General features: G+C 38.6%; 1 protein-coding gene and 1 long non-coding RNA gene across 2 annotated transcripts in view; one reads left to right on the top strand and one right to left on the bottom strand.

Moving 5' to 3' along the window:
- Nucleotides 1-22,657, top strand: part of LOC123616191 (uncharacterized) — a 53,626-nt gene that overhangs the window by 9,466 nt on the left and 21,503 nt on the right. The gene's annotated exons all lie outside the window — the stretch shown is intronic.
- FABP2 (fatty acid binding protein 2) lies at nucleotides 5,501-9,193 on the bottom strand. The gene is made up of 4 exons (XM_010952598.3): nucleotides 9,036-9,193; nucleotides 7,363-7,535; nucleotides 6,217-6,324; nucleotides 5,501-5,829 (listed from the first exon to the last, which is right to left on the bottom strand). The coding sequence occupies exons 1-4, from the start codon at nucleotides 9,100-9,102 to the stop codon at nucleotides 5,779-5,781; spliced, it is 399 nt and encodes a 132-aa protein (XP_010950900.1). The 5' UTR covers nucleotides 9,103-9,193; the 3' UTR covers nucleotides 5,501-5,778.

The following is a 22,657-nucleotide window of genomic DNA, read 5'->3' as shown; positions in this document are numbered from 1 at the left end:
ACTTTGTAGGCTGTTCTCAAGTATATATAGATTTACTGCCCTTGGTTCAGAGTAAGATTATCTGTGATCTGGTTCAGAATAAGATTATAAGAACAGCTAGAGGTGATTCCCTCAGCAGAGCTTCTGTGTTTCAGTTCTCAAAATGCAGGATGGGGAAGGCTGTCTTGCTGAGGCTAGGCTGTCCAGCATGCCCCATTCATTCACTCCTCTGCAATGATTAATGTTCACTATGTGTTAGAGGGATATGGGGGGAGGGGTGTAGGTGTTATGACTCTATCTCTGCTCTCATGGAGCTCACAGACTAGAGGAGACAGACAAGCAAACCGAATACAGAAAAATGGTATGATAGGTAAGCACATTGTGCTCTGGGACTGTGCTCACTGGGGACTGGGAGTGTGAAACAAACACCATCCTCACTCAGGCTTTTCTACTCTAAGGATATGTTAGGAGAAATTCAGTGCCCACTTATGTCCTTCGACATCCTTGTTATCTTGATGTCTTGTTAAAAAAATATCTGAAACCAAACAAGAAATGGCACTCCGTGTATACTCCTTTACCTAAAGGACTTTCTCTTGTTTGCTTTTGCGTGGTAGGAGAGTCCTGTTCTTTGGCTCTCAGATGTTTTCTCCAGTGAGTGTAGTGAGTATATCAGAATTGTTGGAAAGGAACCAGTTGCACTACCTGTAATTTAAGGCATGTGGCCTTGAAACTGGGCTGAGATCCTGGGAGAGCGGCCTTGCCTTTCTTTAGATTTCTACCACTCTTCTCCCTTCCCAGCAGTCCTAACCACTAGTTGCTGGACAAGCATTTAAGTTCCCTCTTTTCTTCCTGATATCGCAGAAGGGAGGACTTTGGTAACCCTTCATTCTAGTGAAATTCTCAGTGGGGGAGCATATGGATGAGAGAAGCCCCTGGAACACCTGTTCTTTATCCGGGACTATTAATTTGCTCCATGCCCCTAACTTCATCTTCTCCCACTGCCTTGCCTACTCTTCTCTTCCAGTCAATTCTTCAGTAATGTCTGTTACAGCCAGTAGTGTGAACTTGGGCCTGAACATCCTAGTCATACACCACCCCACATATTAGCACACACTGCACGGAAGTGTAACCCTACCCCTAAATGACCATCCAGTTTTGAAGACAGTGATGCTGTTCTGGGTGTTCTGACTCAAACCCAGGATGAACCTGAGATCCTGAATCTGTTTGATGAAGTTCTTAGTTACCTAAGTGTCTCTACCAGTGGTATGCATCCTTGAGTACCTGATGCCTGGCACTTAGTACTTTTTAAAAATTATTTTTCATTGAAGAAATGAAAGCAGCTTTAGGGAATTGTTCAGGAAAACAGAAAAGGAGTCTTTGTATTACCTCTGATTATTATGGAAGTTGGAACTCAGGAAACGTTTAATAATTATTTCAGGCTTCACAATATGGAATGTCAAACCTTTCTGGAACACCCCTCTAGATTCTGAAATGTGAAGACCTTGCTTTGGAAATCTTTGAAAGAATTCATGTCATTGACCAGTAGATGGCAGTCTTACGCTGTTGTTCAGGGAAAGCCAGGAGCAGCAGAAGATAAACATTTCAGAGTACAGTTGACCCTTGAACAACACAGATTTGAATTGCGTGGGTCCACTCATACATGGATTTTTTTTCAGTAAGTACACTACACGACTGGTTGGTTGAATCCATGATGCAGAATTGCAGATACTGAGGTCCAACTGCAAAGTAATACTTGGATTTTCAATCTGGAAGAGGGTGGTGCCCCTGCACCCCACTGTTGTTCAGGAGTCAGCTGTGCTGTCCATCCATCATCATCCCTCCCTCCTGATCCCCACAAACCCCCTCCCACTTCCATTCTACCCCAGACAACTCTCTCACCCACCTAATCACCTCTCTTCAGGTACCCAGGGATGAACTGCTGCCGGTCTCTAGTTACTCGGAGAAAAATATCTTTTATACTTGTTTATAGTCATCTCATAGGAACAAGACTGGCTACATAATTTGCAAGACCCAGTATAAAATGAAAATACAGGGCTCCTTGTTCAAAATTAATTGAGAATTTTGAAACACTAACAGCAGTGCATTAAATCAAGCGCACAACCCTTCTGAGCCTGCATAGGTCACACACCCATGAAGCCAGCCATGCTTAAGGATTTAAAAGATATCTCTCTCTCCCCACCCAACCCCTTGTCATTTCAACACCTCCCTGTGATATATACCAAAGGGGCTGCTTAAAGGAAGAGTCACTGACTTGTTATTCAGATATAGAATCTTAGCACTGGATCTTAGTGCTAGAACTTGTCTGGTCCAGTTAACTCATTTTAAAGATGATTGAACTAAATTCAAATGAGACTTGCCCAAAGTCCCCAGGTAGCTATGTCACAGCCTGGACCAGAGCTAAGAGTTCTCATCCACCAGCCAGGGCTCAATCTACCACACAGGTCCCATGAGGGATATTTTAAGAAGGGAGTTCTCCCATCTATTCAAGTCATTGTTGGCCCTGTTTTCTCTAAAAGAGGAGGGCACAGGTTCCTATTACTTTTATCTGTTGAGTATCAGCTATGTGCTGGGCACTATGCTAGATGTTTTATAGACAATACCTCAGTTAAGAACAATCTCAGAAAATCATTACTATTTCCCCCATTTTTCAAGTGAGAAAAATTAAGTCGCAGAACCTGAGTTCTAGTTAGTAAGTGGAAATGAGACAGGAGGGAAGGGGGCAGGGCATGGACCCTCACTTGGCAAGGTGCGAACCGGGGACCCGGCTGAAACCTGGGACAAGACCATTCTCACATGCCCCATTTTCCTGCAACAGAAAGGCTAGGATTTAGGCAAGTCTGTGTGATTCCAAAACCGACACCATTTTCATTATATCACTCCTGAGTTCTAGGAAGGCTGAGGCAGCCTGTATTTCTGGAACATTGGTCTCATTTTTAATTATCTCCGGATGATCTTGGGGACTTTTATGAGGTAATCCATGTTCTTAAAATGTGCCACACTTGTTCCACAGTATTTCCTCCACATGGAACAGTCTTCCCCCAGAGTGTCTATGAAAACAGGAACACATGTCAGATAGGCGATGAGGGATCTCATCACAAAGGGTCTTACAGGCCATTATAAGGACATTGGCTTTTTCTCTGAATGAAATAGGAGACATTGCAGTATTTTGTGCAGAGGAGTGACACCATCTGATTTAGATTTTTAAAGGCTCATCCTGGCTGCTGTGTTGAAAAAGAGACTAAGAGGGCAGAGTAAGGAAGGTAGAAAGTAGAAGGCTTTTTAGGGATTATTACAGTAATCGGGGAAAGATAAATGGTGACTCTTGCCAAGGTGAGAGTGATGGAAGTGAGGGGAAGTGGATGGCTTCTGGAGTTATGTATGTGTATGTATTAAATATCTAACTTTTTGTCATGGAAAATTTCAAGTACATATAAAAGTTAGGAGAAAAGTTTATGAATTGCCATGCTCCTAATAGGTACCCAGTCAGCCTATCACGTGTCAGACACTTTCCAACAGGTGCAACAGTTGTCAACTTGTGACCAGTCTTGTTTCATCTTTACCCCTCCCCACTGTCTCCCCATCCCTAGATTGAGGAGGAAGCAATTTGAAGGAAACCCCAGATGCCACATTTCATGTGTAAATGTTTTGGCTTTTACCACTCCAGCTGCTTCTAGCTGCCCCTCTATTCTGAGATCCACGCTGTGGCTCCTGCTTGCTCATTGCTTCGTGTTCTCATGGCTTTCACCTACTGCTTGCCCTCTTAGTCCTCTTTCCGCCTTTTTCCTTCTACCAATTGCTGTGTATTTCTCAAACTCAGAATCTCTAAAGAGGGGTTCTTCTAGGTTCAGTTAGTTGTGTCGTTCCTTCTGCACGGAGCTTGTAAACTGGCTGAGTTGTGCTGGATTGGCTGCTTTTGGGTCAGGCACCCTCTCTTGGTCAGTCAAGCTGACATGCTATCAAGGCCCATTTCCCAAAGAGGGGTTATAGCAGTGGAAAACTTAGCAAATGATAGGCTGCTCTTCAGTTCTAATAAATAGTAGAGATTTAATGCTAGAAAGGTTATAAATTGTACACAAAAAAAGTGAGCCTGCAATGAGGCTAGAAATAGATAAGTGCCTAACCACTTAATTGCCATTATTTTACAGTCTGACCTGACTCATTTGGAGTGCTATTCTTGGGTGCCACAAAGGAATTAAGGGACATTTTAAAAGATATTTTTGTTTATAATAGGCTGAGTAATAGCATAGATCATAATGTACTGGGCTGAAAGTCAAGACCTACATTTAGTTCCTGTGTTCATCATGGACTCTGTACTACATTAGACAAGCTAATAAACTTCTTGTTGCCTTAATTTCTCCACTTTCAGATGAGATTAATACCTGCCCATTTCCTGTTTCACATATGTAGATATCATAAAATCAGAGAGGTAAAAGCACTTTGAGACTTCATTTTAAAAAAAGCATGTGAAAAATCTAAATAACTACTATGTTCTATGTGAAGTTTTTAATGAAGTTGTAAAACAAACACTGGATTTAAGTTCTTGCTTTTTGCAAAAGATTACGTATTCTCTAATCTATTCATCTTCATCATGTACTCAGATGTTTTTCTTCCCACATTGTAATGTGTCTGCCATGTTTATATAGCACTTAGAATGGTACCTGGAACTTGGTAAGAACTGTATATATGTTATCTGTTACCTTTATCAGTATGAAAAAAAATTAAAACAAAAGTCTGTTGAGTTAAATGCTTAAAAACTTGACCTCCTTCTGCGCCCTGTAATACATACTCACCTAAAATGCAGTTGCTTGAAATACATAAAATAGAACATCATGTGAATATATGAGTGAAAGAAAATGCTTGGGGCCCTGGAAAATTGTCAGTGTTTATGAATAAAAGGGGGGTGATACTTGGGGGTGACATTTTCGTTATCTGAGAGCCCGTTTGTTCTCAAAGAGGTTAGTGTACCTGCTGCATGAGAGTTACTTGGGAGTTTTCTAAAATCCCTGGTTCTGTTTCTGGAGATTCTGATCTAGTAGGATAACAGTGCAGATTAAATGTGTAATTTTTCTATTTAAGTTTCTCAGCTGATCCTGATGCTAACCCAGGTCTGGGAATCACTGACAATGTAGAAAGATATGATACAGCTCTTTGCCTTAGTACATCATTTCTTTCCTATCATATTATTCAAAGTATGTGGTATGTCTGGGGAAATACACATTGGCACACCCACAAAAGACAACTGGGAGGATGTTTGTTAAAATCAGAATGGTGATTATCTCTGAGTTGTGGGTTTATGGAAATATTTATTTTGTATTTGCCTTTCTTATTTCTAAAATTTCTGGTTGAAGGAAACAAAGGAAGATATTTACAACCAGTGCAGGATTTTAAAGCCTGCCCCCCCATGCAATATATGTTTTCAGTTTACTGAACCCAAAACAGTCTATCAATGCATGTGTTGCATAGCTTTTTTTTTTTTAAGGAGAGGCTACTTATAAAGCAATGTGGGAACAATATTTATTCATCTGTTTTTTAAAATGTCACAAATTCTTTTTGAACACCAATAAATGTACATCTTTGAGAATGTAAAACAAGTTAAATCCTAATTAGCTTTTGCTTGTTTTGTTCTGGCCAAGACTGGAAATAAAAGCCATTGGCCAATGTTTATAAAAGGACTAATCAGTCAGCAACTTTATACTTGATGAGGAGAGAAAAACGGTCCGGATTCAATATAGATTTTCCATCTAATTTGTGTTCTGGGCTGTGCTCCAAGAACAATGCTCACTCCTTTTTGAAGATCCTCTTGGCTTCTACTCCTTCATATGTGTAAGTCTGAAAAGTATTAACAAACATAGAAGAATTTGCCGTTAAGATTAAAGGCTAAATTAAGAAAAATATTAGTAGTAATATAGTTTTGAAATGAGTTTATAAAGTATTTATTCTTGTACTTGATAGCAGCATTTTATACAAATACAGGATATATTCATTTAAAAACACATTTTGGTTTGTAGTCACTTAAATTTTCAATTAAAATAGGCTTGATGTATTTGACGTATAAGTTCTCTTCAACAAACGGACATCAGAAAATATATTTTTAAAATTAGTAAGATTTATAAGAAAAGTATAGTCTATTTTTTGATGATATAACTCAACAACCCCCCACATAAAATTATTGTTGTATAGTTATTTTTGTCTTTGGGAGATGTTTTTCCCACTCACCTGGACCATTTCACCACCGATAATTTCTCGGACAGTATTTAGTTCATTTCCATTGTCGAGCCGTTTGAATTTTCCAACAAGTTTATTTCCCTCTAGGCTCCAACTACCCTATATAAAAATAAAGAAAATAATAATAATAAAATAGCAGCTTTTAGAGTCCTACATGTGTCAGGCACTATTCTGAGATCTACAGATCTGCTCCTTCAAACTTGACTATAACCCTATGAAGTAGATATTATTATCACTATTTCACAGATGAGAAAACAGAGAGATACAGTAATTTACCTAAAGTCACAAAGCCAGGCTTGATTCTAAGCTGTTGGGCTCTAGAGTGTGTGCTGGTAACCATTCTGCCCGTCCTACTCAGTAGTTTGCAAATGCCAAACGTTAAGGCAGATAGGCAGGGCCTCTTTTCTAAACCTTTCATGTTACAAAGAGTGTTCTAAATTTAGTCATGGTTCAAATTAGCTTCATGGAGAAGCTCACAAGCTTGTGTTTGTTTTAATTTATGTAATTGTTGTAGTGATTTAAAAGCAATCATAATTGATAAAATATTTGACAGTTTGCAATTGTCATTGCAAGCATGTATAATTTAACTAGAAAAATTCTGGGGACAAAAAGTTTTTTAAAAATCAGTTGAAAAATGGGCCTCTGTAAAATTTTATATCTTAAATATTAAAAGGTATATTCCCAGTGACACATATTGTATTATTAGACCTTTCCATTTGGTCACACACTCATTCACTAATTTATCCATTTATTTTATTATTTCAATTATGTTAATTAAATATCTCTTATGTTTAAGTTAGATAACTCTGAAAGCTTTTGTTGTCGTCAGGTATGTAAAGTTGAAAGCACTGAGCTTTAGTTTTCTTTATGAATACGTGTATACCCAGTCATTCAAAGGATATTTTTCTAATTCTTATTGTTTATTCCAGGTTCTTTACAGATGTGTGTGAAAATCAAAGCATTATGTTTAAAATACTCTGCCAACTTGTATGATATATAATATGGATAAACTCCATTGTCTGCTTCAGTAAATGAAGGAGACCTATATTTATTAAACCATCCAATGACAGAAAGCAGAGATTATTTTAGTACTGTGTAGAAAAATTGGCAATGCATTGCTTATAAAAAATTTCTTACAGTGACTTCAGTTCCATCCGCGAGGCTGTAATTAAAAGTGACACCAAGCTCAAAAATAATTTCAATGCTTCGAAAATTGCTTGATTCTTTGACTGTGAATTTATTTCCTTCCTGTGTGATTACCAGTTTCAAATTGTCATGAGCTGCAAGCTTCCTTTTCACCACATTAATACCTGCAAAGGGAAAGAGATTAGAGAAAATGAAGTCAGACTGATGTAGAAGGTGCTTATTTTTCTGAGTTCTGTATTAATGAACCAACTAATTAATTAATTAATATTTTGAGGTTGGGAAGGAAAACCTGATAGCATTGCCTTTGCACAAGAGTATTCAGATTGCTTCTGTAGGAAAAGTTCAAGCTAAATCAGATCAAACTATTTTTCTAAAACTTAAGAAAAATTAAATAAAATGTAGAATTGTAGAATCTTAGAACTGAGTAAGTTTTTAAAAATTATCAACATTTTTCACAGACATAGAAAACAAATTTATGGTTACCAGCGGGGGAAGAGGTGGGAAGGGATAAATTGGAAGCTCAAGATTTGCAGATACTAGCTACTATATATAAAATAGATAAATAAAAAGTTTATACTGTATATCACAGGAAACTATATTCAATATCTTGTAGTAACTTATGGTGAAAAAGAATATGAAGACGAATGTATGTACATGTATGACTGAAGCATTATGCTGTACATCAGAAATTGACACAACATTGTAAACAGACTATACTTCAATAAAAATATATATATTAAAAATTATCATTTTAATTTCAGAGTTAAGTAAATCAAATTCCAGGAATGTCAAATGAAGGATTTTAAAACTATATTTATATATTTATAAGGATATACAACTTTAATTTTGCCTATATGGTACTCTTTTTTTTTTTTAAATGCCACTTTGCTTTCCATATTGGCCTTAACACTTTGAACTTCATAATTCTTTTTGCTTTTTGTGGCATTTCTGACTGTCACAAAAATGAGAAAATTCATTATTGTAAGGATGTACCAATTCCATAAATTTAAACTTGGAATCTCTGAACTACAGTATATAATTAACGCAGATTTTTATTTTTAAGGGATGACATGAATTTTTTTGCCCATCTTGTTCAGTATACGGGCTGCTAGAGTATTGGTATAGATATTAAAATCAGTTAAATTAAAAACTTCCATAGAAACTACATAGCATCATGAGATTATTCCAAAAGTTTTGTAAGTCAGAGGAAAAGAGAATTAAGTCTCATTTATTCAGAGCTGTGACTTTTGATAGAACTCTTTTTCATTACTTTATTATATGGTCTTTGCTTTTCCATCCCCTAGAATTCAGTGTTTCAAAGTCTGAAAGTTACCATTATGCACTGCCATATTTTACTTTCTAAACAATGCCAAAAAAAAAAAAGATCAATTTTCCATCAGCAGTTAATGTGAATGAAACATATCTGGATGTTTTTTATGTTTCAGAGAATAGCACCCAAGAGTCTTTTCTTTCACTAGTGAGGCAGTGTATTCTTCCTAATGTTAGAAGGGAGAATATGGTTTTCCCTGCTTGGAACCATCACACTTTCTCAATCCTCACTGCCACAACAGGTGCCATTCTCTAAGCCTTGAGATTTAGAAGGAGTTAGAAGGAAAAATGTCTGAGAAACAAAAGAACAAGCCATTAAAGTATTAAGCCCTTACCCATTTTTTCCATAAACTTTTCATAGTTCTCATTTCGGTCTACTTTCCAAGTACCATCAAACGCCATGGTCTGCAGTTGATTCAGCCTCTAGGCAACTGGTCTCCAGTTAATTCAGCCTTTAGGCAATCAGAGATTCAGGTCTGTCCTTAGGAGAGAATTTATTCTCTTTCTTATCTTAGAACCAACTTCATACTGTGATGTGGAAGTTTAAAGTTCAAGGGGTCACTTAACTACACTAATGTCACACCATTTTAGTTTCCCTAGTTTCTATGAATTCCTTAGCTCCTCACCTAAAATTCAACTGCCTTAAAACATGATAAGCATACCTACTCTGTCTTAAACTACTATTTGTGAGCACATTTATTTCAAGAATTAGAAGGCATACTGTCTGGATAGGTTTTCTGCTTACAAGTTCAAAGTACATGTTATGTTGAATGTAACATGATTTATCAAATAACATCAGAGAAATGAGACTATTAATGACCTATCCCTTTTTTACAATAGCAATTACCTTGTGAAGTAAGACTTAATGACTGAATACAACTGAAAAGTTAAAGTTAATATGATATTGAGGCAGAAAATTTATTTATTTTTCTAATGGTGTTCTTTTGCATTGTGTTTTGGGTTGCTAAGACTTTGGCATGACACACAATAGGTACCCATTATATTTTTGTTTTGATGTTGAATGATGATAGGCCACTAAGAAAAATTTCAAGAGGTAGAAGTGTGGCTGGATAACATGAAAACTCCCATAAGAGAGAGAATCAGCTTTAAACATCTACCATATGCAGAGAAGACAAAAGCCAGATGTCAGCTATGCCATTAGCTAAAACCATTCCTTTGTTTTACTCTCACTCCCTCTCATCCCCAAACCTGGTGCAGTCATAAGCCAAAACTCTGTGTGTGTGGTGGGGGGTTGGGGTATGAAGGGTAGATAGAGAGGTGAAAAGAGAAGAAGGTCACTGTGGCTCTCCCTTCTCCGACTGCAGTCTTGCAATCTGGCGCAGGCCCTAGCTGGGGTCGGGGGGTGGGGGGCTTTAACTTAGCATAAAGTGCAGAGTTTTGATTATTAGTGAGCCTGAACATATTAATTACTAAGAGGAGACTATTATTGTGAGTGAATGTGACCAGAAACTCTCTTCAGTACAGAAGCTATAGGGCATGCCCAAGATTTCGTTCAGCATCAGGGGAAAGATAAATCTACTAGATTTGAGCAGGACGTTGAGGAAAAGAATTAAGTTTTGTTTTTTTTTTTAGTTTGATATCTATTGGGCACACTTTCAGTGGAGTTGCTCACTTTTTATTTTCTCAAGTAAGCACATTAAAAAGTAAACTACCTTCTACTAGCTCCATTATTTCATTTAAAAAGAAAAAGATCAGAGTACACACATGTACACACTCATATACACAGAGAGAGGAGGAGAGAGAAAGTGGGTAGGTCAGGGGAGAGAGAGATCATAATTTTAGAAATAGTTATATTTATACTTCTAGCTTTATGGAAAAAAATTGACTACCTTGTCTTTGTTTTTCTCTCTTTTCCCAAAGATAATGAAAACCTCATCATTTGGGAACCATAACCTTTTAGTGGACTTTCAACTTGGATAAGAGAGGGAAAGTTTATGGTTACTCTAAAGCCAAGATCTAAATAGTCTTTCAGGTAATCCACTACTTACGGTGATTTGTGAATTTAGAAGGCCTTGGAGTATAGATCCAGTCTTTTTTCCTAGATTAGAAAAAACAGATGTATCTGGTCATTAGAATAGAAATGTAGTGTAGTAAAAAGAACATGTGTTTTAGAAACAAAGACTTGGGTTTCAGTCCTGCCTAAAACACCCATTATACACTATGCGGGGTATTGATCATATTACTCAATCTCTCTGAGCCTCAGTTTCCTCATCTATAAAATGAAGATAATAACAATACCTAATACATACATACATAGGGTTTTATGAACAAAAATTTGATAAAGCACAAACTTAAGCAACTGATAGACATCAAGTACTCAATAAACCTTTGTTCCTCGTTACATTCCTTGAGAAAGAAAATCCAACATCAATAAACTTTTGGAAGTATCCCAGGCCTCAAACCACTTTGATGTTCGGTAAAGAAAATCCATGTCTTTCTGCTGTTTATTAGAAAGTCACCTAAATTTATTTATTTAGGTATTTTGTGGCTTGCACTAGTGATTAACTTGGCACTAGGTATGACTTGGATTTGCCTGTTAAGGACAGCATGATGCTTTAGGTCCCTCTGGGAATACATCTTTCCTTTCTGTGATCTCACAGCAATTGAAGTAAAGTGGGGATATATAGCTCAGTGGTATAGTGCATATTTAGCATGCGCATGGTCCTGGGTTCATAGCATGCTCACGGTCCTGGGTTCAATCTCCAGTACCTCCATTAAAAAAAAAGAAAAAGTGCCTGACTCAGGAAGGTGGGAAGGAAGAACCAAGAATGGCTTCTTACCATTGTTTACCTAACAGTGCCTTCCAAACAGGAGTTTACCCCTTATCTCATGGTTACCTTGAGCTTCTCAAGAAGACCAGAATAGAATCAGGTAGAAGCAGATAGTCCTTGGACTCATGCAAACCTGCTAACAGAATGGACATGTGAAACTTTCAGTGTTCTATTTATCAGTGGCAGTAACCTAATTTAAAGTCGGTTAGGAATCCCTGTTCTCTCTGTAGAATGACATCACTGGATTATTATTTTTTTTTATTACCAGATCAAATTTTTAACATTACACTTTTCCTTCTGCTGCTCCCCAACCCTGTAGTTCCCCAATTCTTATCACTTACCTGGAGCCCATCTAGAAAAAGTTGCAGTGAACCTATGGACCAGTTTCCCTACAGACCTCTCACGCTGGTGATAGAGTTGGGCCAACCAGCTGAGGGCAGAGCCAATCCTTTATTTTCTTCTTTGATAATACTAGAGGGTTTAGGTTCCTGCAGCTTGGGAAAGTGAGTGGATTGGGGGTGCATGGACATGTGGGTTCAGCTGCCATGGAGGTAGAGTTATTTCCTCTGTCTGAACTCTGTAGTCTCTGTCAGCCAGTGAGTGATGTTGATGGAAGGAGTGGAAATCAGCAGAAGCTCCTGCACATCCCTATCCCATTCCTCTAAGAGAAAATGCAAGCCATGTTCCTTAACGTGGCTTCCCAAGCCCCCACTTTTATCTCCAGTCTCTTGCTGTTCCTTACTGTGTACTCTGAGATCTAAACCTTACAGTCCTCCGTCTCTTGAATGTGCTTGCTTTCTGTTGCTTCAGCTCACAGCTTGGTTACAGTGCTCGAAGAGGCCCACCCTGAACCACCAAGAATGGGTCAGGTAAGTCTACTTCTCCCAGGTGTAGTGACCTTCTAAAGGTCTCAGCATTAAGAGGGAAGAACAGCTGATTCATGATAACCAGGGAAACATTAGTATCATCATGAAGTCCAGAGATACCGTGAGGAGGGGCAGTATGATGTTGCCAGCTCATCTCAAAGGAATAGCTTTCTAGTGATCAAAAAAGAATATATATATATAATGGAATACACACACACACACACACACCCCACATCTTCTTATAGCAATCACTTGTAGATGGGCACTTAGGTTGCTTCTGTGTCTTGGCTGCTGTAAATAGTCCTGCTGTGAACATTGGGGTGCATCTGTCTTTTCAAATTAGAGTTTTCTTTTTTCCCAGATATATATTTAGGAGTGGGATTGCTGGATCATATAGTAGCTCTATTTTTTAGTTTAGAACCTCCATACTGTTTTCCATAGTGGTTGCATTAATTTTCATTTCCAACAATGTATGAGTGTTCTCTTTTTTCCACACCCTCTGCAGCATTTATTATATGTAGACTTTTTTTTTAAGTGGGGGGAGGTAATTAAGTTTATTTATTTATTTTAATTTTTTTTTATTGAAGTACAGTCAATTACAGTGTGTCACTCTCTGATGTACAGCACAATGTCCCAGTCATGCATATACATACATATATTTGTTTTCATTTTTCCATTAAAGGTTATTACAAGATATTAAACATAGTTCCCTGTGCTATACAAAAGAAACTTTAAAAAATCTACTTTTATATATAGTGGCTAACATTTGTTAATCTCAAACTCTCAAATTTATCCCCTCCCACCCCCTTTCCCTGGTAGCCATAATACTAAGTCTGCGAGTCTGTTTTCGTTTTATAGATGAGTTCACACTGTCCTTTTTTTTTTTTTTTTAAGATTCCACATATGAGTGATATCATATGGTATTTTCCTTTCTCTTTCTGGCTTACTTCACTTAGAGTGATGATCTCTAGGTCCATCCATGTTGCTGCAAGTGGCATTATTTTATTCTTTTTTATGACAGAGTAGTATTCCATTGTATAAATACACCACAACTTATTTATCCAGTCATCTGTCAACAGACATTTGGGTTGGTTCCATGTCTTGGCTATTGTGTATAGTGCTGCTATGAACATTGTTCAGTCTTCTTTGTCATTTAGTCTGTTATTCATTGCTTCTAGATTGGTTTTCATCTCAGCAATTAAATTGTCTATTTTTGATTGGTTCATCTTTATAGTTTCTAGTTCCTTGCTTCAGTGATTGAAGATAATCTTTCTTAATTCAGTTAGCATTTTTATTAACACTTTTTTGATCTCAGGGTCTAGTAGATTGATGAGGTATGTTTCATTATTTGTTCTTTCAGGGGATTTCTCTTGTTCTTTTCATTGGAGTAGTTCCTCTGCCTTTTCGGTTAACTTAACTTTCTCTGTCTCTATGAATTTAAGAGAAACAGTTATCTACTATGATCTTGAAGGGGTGTTTCTACTTGGGAGTGTCCCTGTGTGGACTGTGTATGTCCAGGTTTTTTGGTGCAAGGGCTGGTTGCCAGTCGATCAGGGACAGGGTCTGCTCCCCAGTTGTTGGAGTAGAAACCCTGAGGGTTGGCTTTGATCAGGCTCTGTTGCCCTTGAGTGTATGCCCTGCCCCAAAGGAAGTGATTGCTCAATCACAGAGGACCTATGTGCCACCTGTGTGGCCATTCATGTTTTTGCTCAGAAGCAGCCCAAAGTCACATCTCTTTCTCTGTTGTGTTTGTCCCAGTGCTGGTGCAAGGCTGTGACGTAGAGTATGCTAGGCTTGGGGGTTGGGGTGTTGTGGCTGCAGGAGTTAAGGTAGGTATGCTGTGCCTGAGATCTGGGCTGCCTCTGTGTCAGTCTTCTCCCAGGACCTTTCTGCCCTGGATCTAGTGCTAAGCTGCAGTGTGGAGTGGGCAGAGCTGGGAGGCTCTCACTGGGAGCTGAACCTCTGCGTACTCATGAAAACACTGACAGTGGCTGCTGCTGCCCCACCAAGATCACACCCTAGTCCTCCAGGCTGTCTCTGTAGTGACACAGATCCTCTCCCAGGGCCTGTCTGCCTGAGATCCAGCACTTAACCACTGTGCACGCTCATGGCGCCTCCCTGTACGTGCGCGGACAGTGGTCCCTGAGGCTCCACCCACTGTTCCACATGTGCACTGACAGTGGCCTTGTGGCTCCACTTGGATCACTTCCCTAGGTGCCCCGGTTTTGTGTGTGCATAGCAAGACTGAGTCTTTGCCCAGATCTCACACCATGCTGTGGTGTGGAGTGAGGGGGGCTGGGGTGTTTACCCCTTTGGATTGAGAAGTGTGGTGAGATGGCAGCTGCCAGTGCAAGGCTCTCTCCACCTGATTGCTAGTCAGCCAGCACACATGAACTCCTTGCCAGTAGAGTCTAGGCTCCTCTGTCTCAGTGGATTTTCCAGCAGGCAAGGGGGCTTGTTTCCTCCATGTAGGATCCCAGGACTGGGATGCCCAGACTGTGGCTTGATCTGCTTGTTTCCTAGGGCAAGAGTCTGCCCGTGTGGACCTTTTCTTCCTTTTGGATTGCTCCCAGGGATGCAGGTGCCAATCCCCTGCCTTTTTTCCCCCATTCTTTTCTTTTTTTTTTTTTTTCTGTTCCATCCAGTTACATAGAGATCTTTTTGGCAGCTCTGGTTATATAGGAGTTCTTCTGCCAGTTTCTGATTAGTTTTCCATGATAATTGTTTCACATGTTGAAGTATTTTTGATGTGTTTGTGGAGGGAAGGTGAGCTGTGCGACCTCCTGCTTGGCCATCTCGATCCCTGCTTTACCCTACTGCTTTCTATTCTGGTACTAAGGTCATGGGTTTACCTTATGTCATGTAGTATTTGACTCCCTGCCTACCTTGCAGCCCAGGTGAGGAGCCCCCATTTGCAGGCTTTCCAAAAGAAAGTTAATTGCAGATAATTGGCCCCAGATATGTCTAGTTGATAGAATACCACGAGGGACTTTGGCTCCTTAATGAAGTGAAGCAAATTTTCATCTCATTGAAAAAAACGATGTTGCCAAAGTGCTCCTTTTTAGGCTTGGTAGAAGTAATATTGCAGAAATCAAGAACGTGTTAATGGTTTTAGGAAAAGTATCAATTGGCTTTGCTATACCTTTTATGAATAGCTTTATCTCCTTGCCACAGAGAATCACACTTAGTGGGGAGACTGCCATAACTGTGTATGTTCATTGTAGATAATTTTGAATATACAGCCAAGTAAAAAGAAAAGTAAAAATTGTTCAAGATGTCATCTCCCAAGGTAATTAGAGCTAGTGTTTATGTATGTTTATTTATAGGTGTAAATACATGCACCATTCATTTATATAAAATATACATTTTACATAAATAGATGGGATCATACTATACGTACTAGTTTGTAAACGCTTTAAAAACTAACAACTGTCTTAAAATTTTCTCATTTTATTAAATATTCTTCTATATCATAAGAAATTTTTAAAAATTGTAGGTTAATGAGCAGTCAGTGCAGGTAACTTAGAAAAAGGCATAAAGAAAAAATTTAATTGAGGATTCATAATCCCACCAACTGAAGATAATTACTATAGTGTTTATGTACAGTTCTTCTACTTTTAAGTATATGTGTATGTTTGTACACAGCTGCACATACGTATGTGTGTGTATTTTCATGTGTTCCTATGTGCATATATGTGTATAATATGTATGTATATACATTATGTTTGTATATGAATACATAGGTATGTATTTGTGTTTACTCACATATGTGTATGTATAGATACCCACACACATCTTCATTTGATCAGATTTGTATTTTAGAGGGCTTCATTTGGCACCAAATATAGGGAGGATTTGAGGGACGTATCTGGAAGAGAAGGATAATTAAATATTACTGTAACCTTGCTGAGAAATGAGGACTGAAAATAAGATGGTGAAATGAGATTGGAGAAGAGATAACCACAGATATTTGGGAATGCCCTGATGGTATCAGAGACTAGCATAGCAAACAGGACGGCAGATAACACCTGTACCGGGTGAATATGGTATCTCCCAGGGGCATCAGGGCACTGCATTCTCTTTTCAGCTGGCTCATCTGTATGGGAGACCAACCTTTGAAATACAGATAAAGTCCCTAAACAACGTCAGTCAATCAGACGTTGAAATTTGCCCCCAGTGAATGTTTCTACCCTTTTCAGTAGGAATTTGCTTCTTCAGACATCTCCCTGTTAAGGAGACAGATTAATTTAAATAGAACCATTCTCTTTAGTAACTTAAATTGCCTTGTGCTATCTATTTTTTTGTTCATCCATTCTTCCTCCCATCCATCTTTCTGTAACAATAAGTTGAGTAAGCACAATTTATGGAGTTTAACTAAAATGCAAATTCATTTTTGTCTTTATCTTTCACTGGGAGTTCTTTTTCCTGTGCCTGCAGACCATTCAAGTAATAAAACCTCCTATCAGGGCCTCCAAGTTGCACAACTCTAGGGGGCACCATGTGCATTGTAATCTTTGTAAATGAGTCTTCTAGAGCCCAGCTCCCAGATTATGATAGGAATGATGCCGCTGGAGTTTTTAACATGGCCTTGAGTCTTAAGGTCACTTTAACATCAAAATCATACTTTTAATTCAGTATTTAGAAATGTTTTATTGACTATTAAAGAATACTTTGCTCTTCATTCACTTAAGATTTCTCCTCCCCACTCCTCTCCATTCCAGGGTCTGGCTGCAGGCGTACCAGCAGTCTTCAGGGAAGAGTATGCTATAATCCTTCTTGCTTGACCCTCTAGGATTGGGCAGTTGGAAGGAAGGTGGAGAGGTGGGGCCTGTCTGATTGCCCCTGACTTTCCATAGGTAGTAGTGCCTACATTCAGGTGGTACTCCATTGCCCCTTGACTTCTGCCTTGCACCAGTTTTTCCCAAAGCCCCTTACTCCTAGGTTGTCTTCAAACTTCTCAGACCTTCAAACCTTCTTGGACAGGATACCTTTTTAAGTGACCCTAGGTGGATGTGCCTACCACTAGTTTTCATCTAGTACTCTAGAATTCCCATACTTTTGACCCATTATTAGAGAAGAGTGTAGTACCTTTCTAGTCTCCAACCATATCCTGCTGTTGCTTTAGCAGGTACAGATGTGGGTCAGACGTTATTACCTTGTGCCCCTCAATCAGGACTGGGACTTTGGTGAAGGTAGTGAGACATTCACCTTGAGTGCAGAATTACAGAGGGTGCCAAAAAACTCAGCAATCAAGATGAACAATATTTTAATGAAATATTCTTTAAAAAATAAATAGTAATGCAAAAAAAGCATGAGGAATAAGATCAGAATTCTAAATGAAGACAGGATTAGTGCAGGAGATACTCACTGAGTTCTGTGACTGCCTTGAGGTGCATTGCAAACAACCCTCATCATTGTTCCCCCATTTTTCTTTCCAGTGATATAATCCTCAAAAATTCTCTCAGTTTCCATCATCTTTTATATCTATGTTGAAATTTAGGCTCTGTGTTCTAACAGCTCACTTTGAAATGTGTTTTGTTTTGTATATTGTTGCATTAGTCAAATTATAGTTGCATCAGTTTAAATTATAGTTACCCATCTACCCATCCACCCACTCATCAATCCAGTCATTCATTTATTGGGGTTGTGAATGAAGGAGAAAAAAGACAATCCTCAAATGCTAATGATTAATTCATTTTAAGAGATGGTTGTGAATGACTGTTAAATGAAAATATTTGCAGTTACAAAGGGAATACTAAATTGGTATGCCTCACTAAGTAGGCCCTGAGCACTAATGGGTATGCAAAATTGAAGGAAGCCGCATTCTACTTTCCTGTTAGAAATGTCCCATAGAAAGTTGTCATGTGACCAACTCCTCTGTTCTGCTTACATCCCCTCCTGTGTAGAGTCGGCTCTTGTGACCTGTTCTGAAACAGCTCATTCCACAGTTTCTGATCAGTTTGTCAGTGTAAACAGAGACCTTCAGAAGTAGAATGGTGAGCCTGCTCTTGTTCAGAGAAAAATTAAGGGCCCTTCAAGCTAGTGGATTGTTAGCTCCTTTGTAGTGTTTGTATTACCCTTTGGCTGCCTTGGAGGTAGCTGTTAACAAAGGATTAAGTCAAACCTTATATCAAGGAATACAAATATGCATGTCATTGTAGGCATTGAGTATTTTTTTGTTGTTGAAATTTATCTTAAAATTTTTTTTTTAAAGCTGATTTATTAAAGGGGTAATTTAGTCAGTAAATATTTGTTGTCTGTGTAGCTTACTTTATACAGAGCAGTTGGCTCCAGTGATTTTGAGTGGTCAAAGATAATTCTCTAAAATCAGTTCAGGCACCTTCAGCCTATTTGTGTAACCAGGTACAAATTAGTGAGTTTCCTTCTTGAGTCCAACTGCAAGGTGTTGTTCTGTAAATTGTTCAGTTGTCAGCTCTAGTTGCCTTGGTCAGTTGAATGACCCTGTTCCATAAGCACAGCCTATAATACATTTGGCCTAATAAACTAAATAAACTAAACTGTAACATGCCGGCCACAGAAAGATGCATTTTATAGAACCATTCCTGCTTGGAAGAGAATAATTGAGGTTTGAATTAATTATAATCTAAAAAGTTGTCTTAGCCCAAGGCATATGACCTCTAAGACCCCAAAAGCCAAAATCTTACTGTGTAAAAATGATCTATATAATTAAAAAGACACATAAGTTAAATTGAATTTTACACTATGATGTTTTCCTAAAATATACTGTCTAAAGAGTTCTTGCAAATCAGTTCCTGCTGGTAAATAATTGACCATATTTAAATCTAATTACAATAGCCCTCCTGCAGTGAAAGGCTGACTTGTTCAAAAAATGATTTGGGGCCCAATGACACCAGGGAATCTATGGCCTCATTGCTGGAAGTGAGCAGAAAGTCAGTGAAAATGAACACATATTATGAAGTCCACATTTCTAACAAATATTTCATAAAGAACAAAATGGGAATTCAAGAAACATTAATATTTTTATTAACATTTACTTAATATTTTATTAACATTAGCATTGATATGAAAAAGTACATTTTGCATATATATTGGAAAGAATAACCAAATAAATCCCATTTTAGTCCCTTCTAGTTTAAAAAGTAGAGTAGTGTGGTAGCAGACCTATCCCACTGGTGCTCACTGTTCCTGAGAAGCCCTGATGGCATCCGCTGTAAGGACCTGAGGTGCTTTGCTTTTAGGCTTTCCTCTAAAGAAACACGCCTAGTCCCTGCGGGCAGGACATGCTGGAAGTGCCAGGGAATCCAAGCCACCAGGAGCAGCCCACAACTAGTAATAGACAGGAGCTGGTAGATAAATATCTAAGCTGCCTCGACCTTCAGGTAGGATGACTTTAAGATATGTTCTGGGCAATCTCCAAGAGGTCCCAGTGAAACAGCCTCGGTTGCTCATGGGAGTGATCTGCTTGTTAACTCACCCTTGTGTGGACTTCCTGCCTTTCCCTCCCTGTTTTACTCCCCTACTCCTTTACCAGTGTTTCCTGGGATAATCTCCCAAATAAGCTACAGCTGACCCTTAACGACACAGGATTAGGGGAGCAGACCTGCTGTGCAGTCAGTTCACTTATAACTTATATTGATTCTCCGTATTCATGGTTCCTCCATATCCACCGTGCCTCCATATCCCTGGATGGATATGGACATCCACGGATTCAGCCAACCTATGTGGAAAGACTTAAAGAAAATGACATGGCACTTTCCCCAACAAGTGGCCCACCTAGATCACCCTACAGGGAAGTTCACAGTTGACAAGCTCACCAGGCATTTAGTCGTAGGCCTTTAAAAATGAGCATTTAGTCAAGGAGACATTTGAAAAAAGTTCTCTAATATGAAAGGTAGAGAGCAAAACAAATAGATGAAATAATTTTAGATTTATTTGGGAGGTAGAAAGCCTCAAAAATAAAAATAGGAATATACCTATAATGAATATCCTCGAAAGTATAAGAGAATATCTCTATCTCTGGAACAAAAACAGGATGCCATGAAAAATTGAACAGAGAACCAAAAAACAGCTCTTGGAAATTAAAAAGTTTGATGGAAGAAATGGAATAATTAATAAAAGAGGTGATAAAGAAACATTCCAGAAAATATATGAAAGAGACAAAGAATAATATGTTGCTGGAGGACAAACTGTGCATATAAAACTTGGATTGAAAAGAAACTTTAAAATTGATTTTTAAATAAGGGGAAATAAAATACAAAATACATTTTCAAAGTGACCTATCAATTTACCTTTCCTAAAACAGTGTACATGACAGTTTCCTTAGACCATATCCTCATTAATAAATATTTTCCTGTCGAATTTTGGTAACACTGATTGTGAATGTGTCTGAGGCTGGTATCTTCTTCATGAGAAAAGTTTTAAAATAACAATTTAACTTCTAAAATTATAATAATTTATAGTATACACAATATATGTAATGTAATAATATAGTATATATAACATGTAATATATCTAATAAATGCATAATATATAATAACAGTATAATTTCTTTATAATAATACTTCACATATTTTGTAAGTTTTTAGAGTCAGTTTTGATAATTTTTTTTCTAGGATGTTTTCTTTTTGTCTATCAAACTTTTTCACTAGTATATTTAATCTGCTTGTATTGGTTTTAGTCTTCTCTTCATTTTGTAATGTTGTAGGTCACACCAAAATATATACACACATGTGTATATATATATGCATATGTAGATGTAGCTCTTTACTACAGAAGTAATGCATGTTTATTGTTAAAAAATAAAAAAAATGCAGATAAGCAAAAGGGAGACAGTAAACTTCAGTAAGTCCCCCATTTAGGGGTTACATCTATTCACATCTATTTTAGGTTGGTACCCTGAAAAACAGACTTGAAGAGAGAGAATTAAGTGAATGGAGTTTCATGGGGAGTGCTCTTGGGGAAACACCTGTGAATGAAGGCAGTAGGACTGGGTAGGGGAGAACTCGATCTGCTGTGCAGTAGCAGCGAAGTTCTTGGCCAGTCCTCTGAGGAGGTCTGGAACTGGAATAGCCCTTCAGAGTTGTCCTTACTTAGAAAAGGGGGCCGGATGTTTGTCCCCCCTCACTGGCCAATTGATAGGATGCCGCCTGCCCCTGGGAGAGTGTATAACCTTGAGCCAGGCAGCTCCCTTAGGCCCAGGACAGTTTCAGGGGAGGGACCCAGCTCTGGGCTGGCACTGTCAGCAGTGAACAGTCCTGACAGCTTGGAGAATGAGTGCCTTTGTGCCTTGGTTCTGCGTGTAAGTAGGGTTGGGGTGGTGGGAGATGACTCTTGTCAGTACACCACAGTATCTAATAAAATCTACCTCTTGCACTGCTTGGATCAACTTGCTTAATATGCCAAGTTCACCTCATCTGGGAACAGCTCCTCCAGGATCGTGACTGGTCTCTTTTTCTGGGAAAAAGTGGAAAGTTAGTAGGATGAATTATTAGTCCTATGATGGTTGCTGTCTTTGGGGTCACAACTGATGCTTATAATCTCTCTCCTCTATTACCCATTCTAGATTCACCTTGCCCTTAGGGGCTTTCCTTGAGGAGCCCTGGGACCCAGCCCATCATGCCCTTCTCTTGCTGTGGCTTCTGCACTTACCCATTTTCTTTCAAAATTTGGCAGAGAAATACTAAAAGATGCTCCAGTGGACCATCTGGGTACCAAACATATTTCTTCCTGCTCCCATTGTGTAAGAGCAACCCAGCCTTCTGCTATTCTGCATCAGTTCCTCCTGTCAGGATGGTGACTTCTTTCCTTGTCATTGGTCTCTTGGGAAATAGAATTTCTAACTTGCTGTGGCCAGAGTTGAAAGATTGGGAAGTGATAACAACGTGGCAACTTCTACTGTTACTCAGTTCTTATGACTTAGGCAATCACAAATGAATGATTAACTGGCTGAAATATCATTGATGATTGACTGTGTTGTATATCAAGCTTGTTCAGGGCAAGTAAGAGAGCACTTAGAGGATCCTGCTGAAATAAGCAGATTGCAGTAAATGCTGTTGGGTTACCTTTGCAATAAAAAGCTCACCTCAGGCATTTTTCCCCCTCATGTAAGAAGATAACAACAACAACAAAACTGATGGATTTCTGTTTAACTGGGATGTATGGGAGTAGTATGGAGGAAGGAGGCTTGGATGGAGAAAGAGGGGTAGGCAGCATACATAATGATCATCCCTGAGAAAAACGTCCAACTCAGCTGCCCTTGATCTCCACCCGCTTCTGCGGTGGTAGACGCACACAATGGTTCTCCTCTCTGGACAGTGT

The sequence above is a fragment of the Camelus bactrianus genome, chromosome 2, assembly GCF_048773025.1.
Source record: "Camelus bactrianus isolate YW-2024 breed Bactrian camel chromosome 2, ASM4877302v1, whole genome shotgun sequence".
Lineage (NCBI taxonomy): Eukaryota > Metazoa > Chordata > Mammalia > Artiodactyla > Camelidae > Camelus > Camelus bactrianus.
This window is presented reverse-complemented; position numbering and strand designations above follow the sequence as displayed.